The 3,103-nt window shown below is 45.6% G+C and overlaps 1 protein-coding gene across 1 annotated transcript; it reads right to left on the reverse strand.

Annotated features, from left to right (window-relative positions):
- Positions 1 to 1,069: 1,069 nt before the first annotated feature.
- LOC139833510 (protein ALP1-like) lies at positions 1,070 to 2,212 on the reverse strand. Its single transcript, XM_071823806.1, has one exon. It carries the CDS (start codon positions 2,210 to 2,212, stop codon positions 1,070 to 1,072), a length of 1,143 nt encoding a protein of 380 aa, XP_071679907.1.
- Between the last annotated feature and the right edge of the window lie 891 nt (positions 2,213 to 3,103).

Below are 3,103 nucleotides of genomic sequence, written 5' to 3' on the forward strand. Positions count from 1 at the left end.
TATGAGTAAAAAATTATACAAGTTTGATTGCTAGCTTGAACATAATTTATTTAGGAAGGTGGTGTCATATATGTCATGTTTGCATTGTACCAAAAATGTGGAGAACATAGCCTACATGGTACACACATGTTTTTATGTGCAATAAAGTCGGATCATCGATCAAGTACCCAAAAATGCATTGGTATTGATGTACATTTAGCACTTTTCTCTCATGGTTGAAACATGTAGTCAACTTTAATAGTGCCTTCCATCAAACAATACTTCTCCACATTGTTTTGCACCATTTTCATCTAATCTATCATGTAATCCAAGCTGTTTATATCCAAGTTCAATGATAAGAGCCGAAACATCCATAATTTTTGTTTCCCCGAAAAATGTTCCACTACACCACCACCCCCATCCAAGTGTTTCTAACTTTCCATTTTAGCATTATGACATTATCTGGAGAACCTAGTGACATTGATCAAGTATTATAAATGTTTTTTTGTTATAACTTGGTTAAAGATAGAAAAGTTTGACATCCAAATAAACTAATACAAATGTAGTACTAGGTTGTATGAAGAAGCATAGTGCTGAATTATCTCCAAAATAACACACCAAACACTTAATGGTCAATGTACATGGTACGCATGTCAATCTTCTGACAGGATTTTGCTATTCTCCTCGCAAAAGTTCCATTAGGCTGGTGCCAATGCACCACACCACTATAGCCTGCCACGTCAGCTTTTTTTCTCACTCTCACCCCACTCTCACTCCACTCTCACCCCACGGTGCCAGTGCACGGGCTATAGTGCCAGCTCTCATTTCTCTCTCCTCCACATCAGCTTTTCTCTCCCCTCGACATCAACATTTCTTTTTCAGATTATACAACATTAAAAATAATGCAAGGAAATTATTTTATTGAATTAAAATTGTTACCGATTACATCATAAAAAAATTACGTAAAAATTTGAAAAGATTACATAAAAATTTGAAAAAATTACATAATCTAGGCATTAGCCCACACATGCTCAATCAAATCATGCTGGAGCTGTGTATACATCGGCGAGTCCCTCATTTCGTTGTCCATCTAAATCCTGGCTGCTAGGCTTGGTGGTGCATGGTTGTGTATTGCAGGGCCGACATTGGAATCAACTGTCTCATAGATGTTCTCCAAATTTGTACCACGCTCATCGTCGATGATCATGTTGTGCAGAATGACACATGGACGCATGATCAACCCAAGAGTACGCCTCGAGTAGGAGCGTCCCGGAACTGCTAGAATGTTGAACCTAGCCTTCAGCACTCCAAAGGCACACTCGACATCTTTGCGCCAAGCTGATTGAGCAGCAGTGAACAGTCGATGCTTTTCACTTTGTGGAAGAGTAACACCTTTCATGAACACCGGCCAGGAGGTGTAGATGCCGTCGGCAAGGTAGTAACCATAGTTGTACTCGTGTCCATTCACCGTGAAGTTCACTACGGGTGCTTCTCCCCTAAGCACATCAGTGAACAACGGCGACTGGTTGAGTACATTGATGTCGTTGTTGGACCCGGCCACTCCAAAAAAGGCATGCCAGATCCAACGATCATACGACGCAACGGCTTCTAAGATTATGGTAGGGTGTTTGATGTCACCCCTTGTGAATTGACCAGCATGAGCCACTGGGCAGTTCCTCCACTGCCAATGCATGCAATCGATGCTCCCTAACATGCCCGGAAAGCCACGCTCCTCGGCTTTCGCTAACAGACGCTGAGTATCCTCGACATTTGGTCGACGACAAAACGTCTCCCCGTAACAGTCAATGATGCCTTCACAGAATCTATCTAGACAATCTGATGAAGTTTGTCTAGCTAACTTAAGCCACTCATCTATCGTATCTGCAGCAGCTCCATAAGCTAACAGACGCAAAGCCGCAGTACACTTTTGTAGGGGAGAAAAACTAGCACGGTTGAGAGCATCAACTCTTTGGGTGAAATACGGAGAGTATTCACCCAATCTATCCACAATGCGCAGAAAAAGGGATCGCCTCATCCGATACCTTCGCCAAAAGAAGCTCGGAGGATAATTGCAGTCGTCGGCGAAGTAGTCCTCGAAGAGCCGATCGTGGGCACCCAGACGATCACGCCTGATGAACTCTCGGTGGCGTCGCGACCGTCTTGGCTCCGCCTCCTCGTTGAGCATCTCCTCCTCATACTCCGCCTGGAATGCATCGATCATATCACCCTCCATTCTGTCGCTCGAACTGCTGCTAGACGAAGTCACGGCGTTGAGAGGAGTGGAAATGGAGAGTGGAGGAGATGAAGTGAGGTGTGTGAACGGATCATAGCGAACAAGAGGGGGGGTGAATGGCGCTACGGCAATTTTTAGTCTTTTTCAATTTTTATGCAACAGAAGGTAAAGGTGTGACTTTTAGCAATGGGGGTGATCCTACAATGAAGCTAGAGCATGTGCAACAAGTAAAGGAATCAACAAGATAAACAAAGTAAGGAGCGAGACAACCGGGGGGCGCGAGGCGAGTCGAGGTTTGTTTCTCGCAGTTCCCTCGACTAAAGGAGGTACGCCTGCGTTGAGGAGGTGCTAGTCTCACACAAGAGACTAGGCGGCCACACCACGAAGGAAGGCCTCACCCTCTTCCTTGAGAGAGCTCCACGGAGGTGCTCTCCCTCTTCCACTAAGGCACCGGTCGAGGCGGTGATTCCTTCACAAGGTTGGGGCGAGCTCCACACACACAAGGATGCTCCCAACACCCTATGGAGCTAGTACATCACCAAGCTAGCCTCCATAGCTGCACATCTCCAATGCTCCACCATAGGAACCCATCACCAATGCTCCACCATAGGAACTCTTCCAATGCTCCACCAAGAAACTCTCCAAGGCTCCACCAAGAAACTCTCCAAGGCTCCACCAAAGGAACTCCCCAATGCTCCACCAAAGGAACTCTTCTCCAAGATCCACCAAAGGAACCCTACCACCAAGATCCACTAAGGAATAGCTAGTATTTGTGAAATCTCTCTTGGTAGAACTATAGATCGGGGTCTCCTCCACCTATCCTCAAAATTAGGGCAAGATTGGTTGGAGGGGGAAGGAGATCCTCAAGGATTAAGCTCAGCAACAATGGAG

The sequence above is a fragment of the Lolium perenne genome, chromosome 7, assembly GCF_019359855.2.
Source record: "Lolium perenne isolate Kyuss_39 chromosome 7, Kyuss_2.0, whole genome shotgun sequence".
In the NCBI taxonomy this organism is placed as follows: Eukaryota; Viridiplantae; Streptophyta; class Magnoliopsida; order Poales; family Poaceae; genus Lolium; species Lolium perenne.

Coding starts and splice junctions, on each gene's coding strand:
- LOC139833510 (XM_071823806.1), bottom strand. CDS start 2,212: ATGGAGGGTGATATGATCGATGCATTCCAGGCGGAGTATGAGGAGGAG.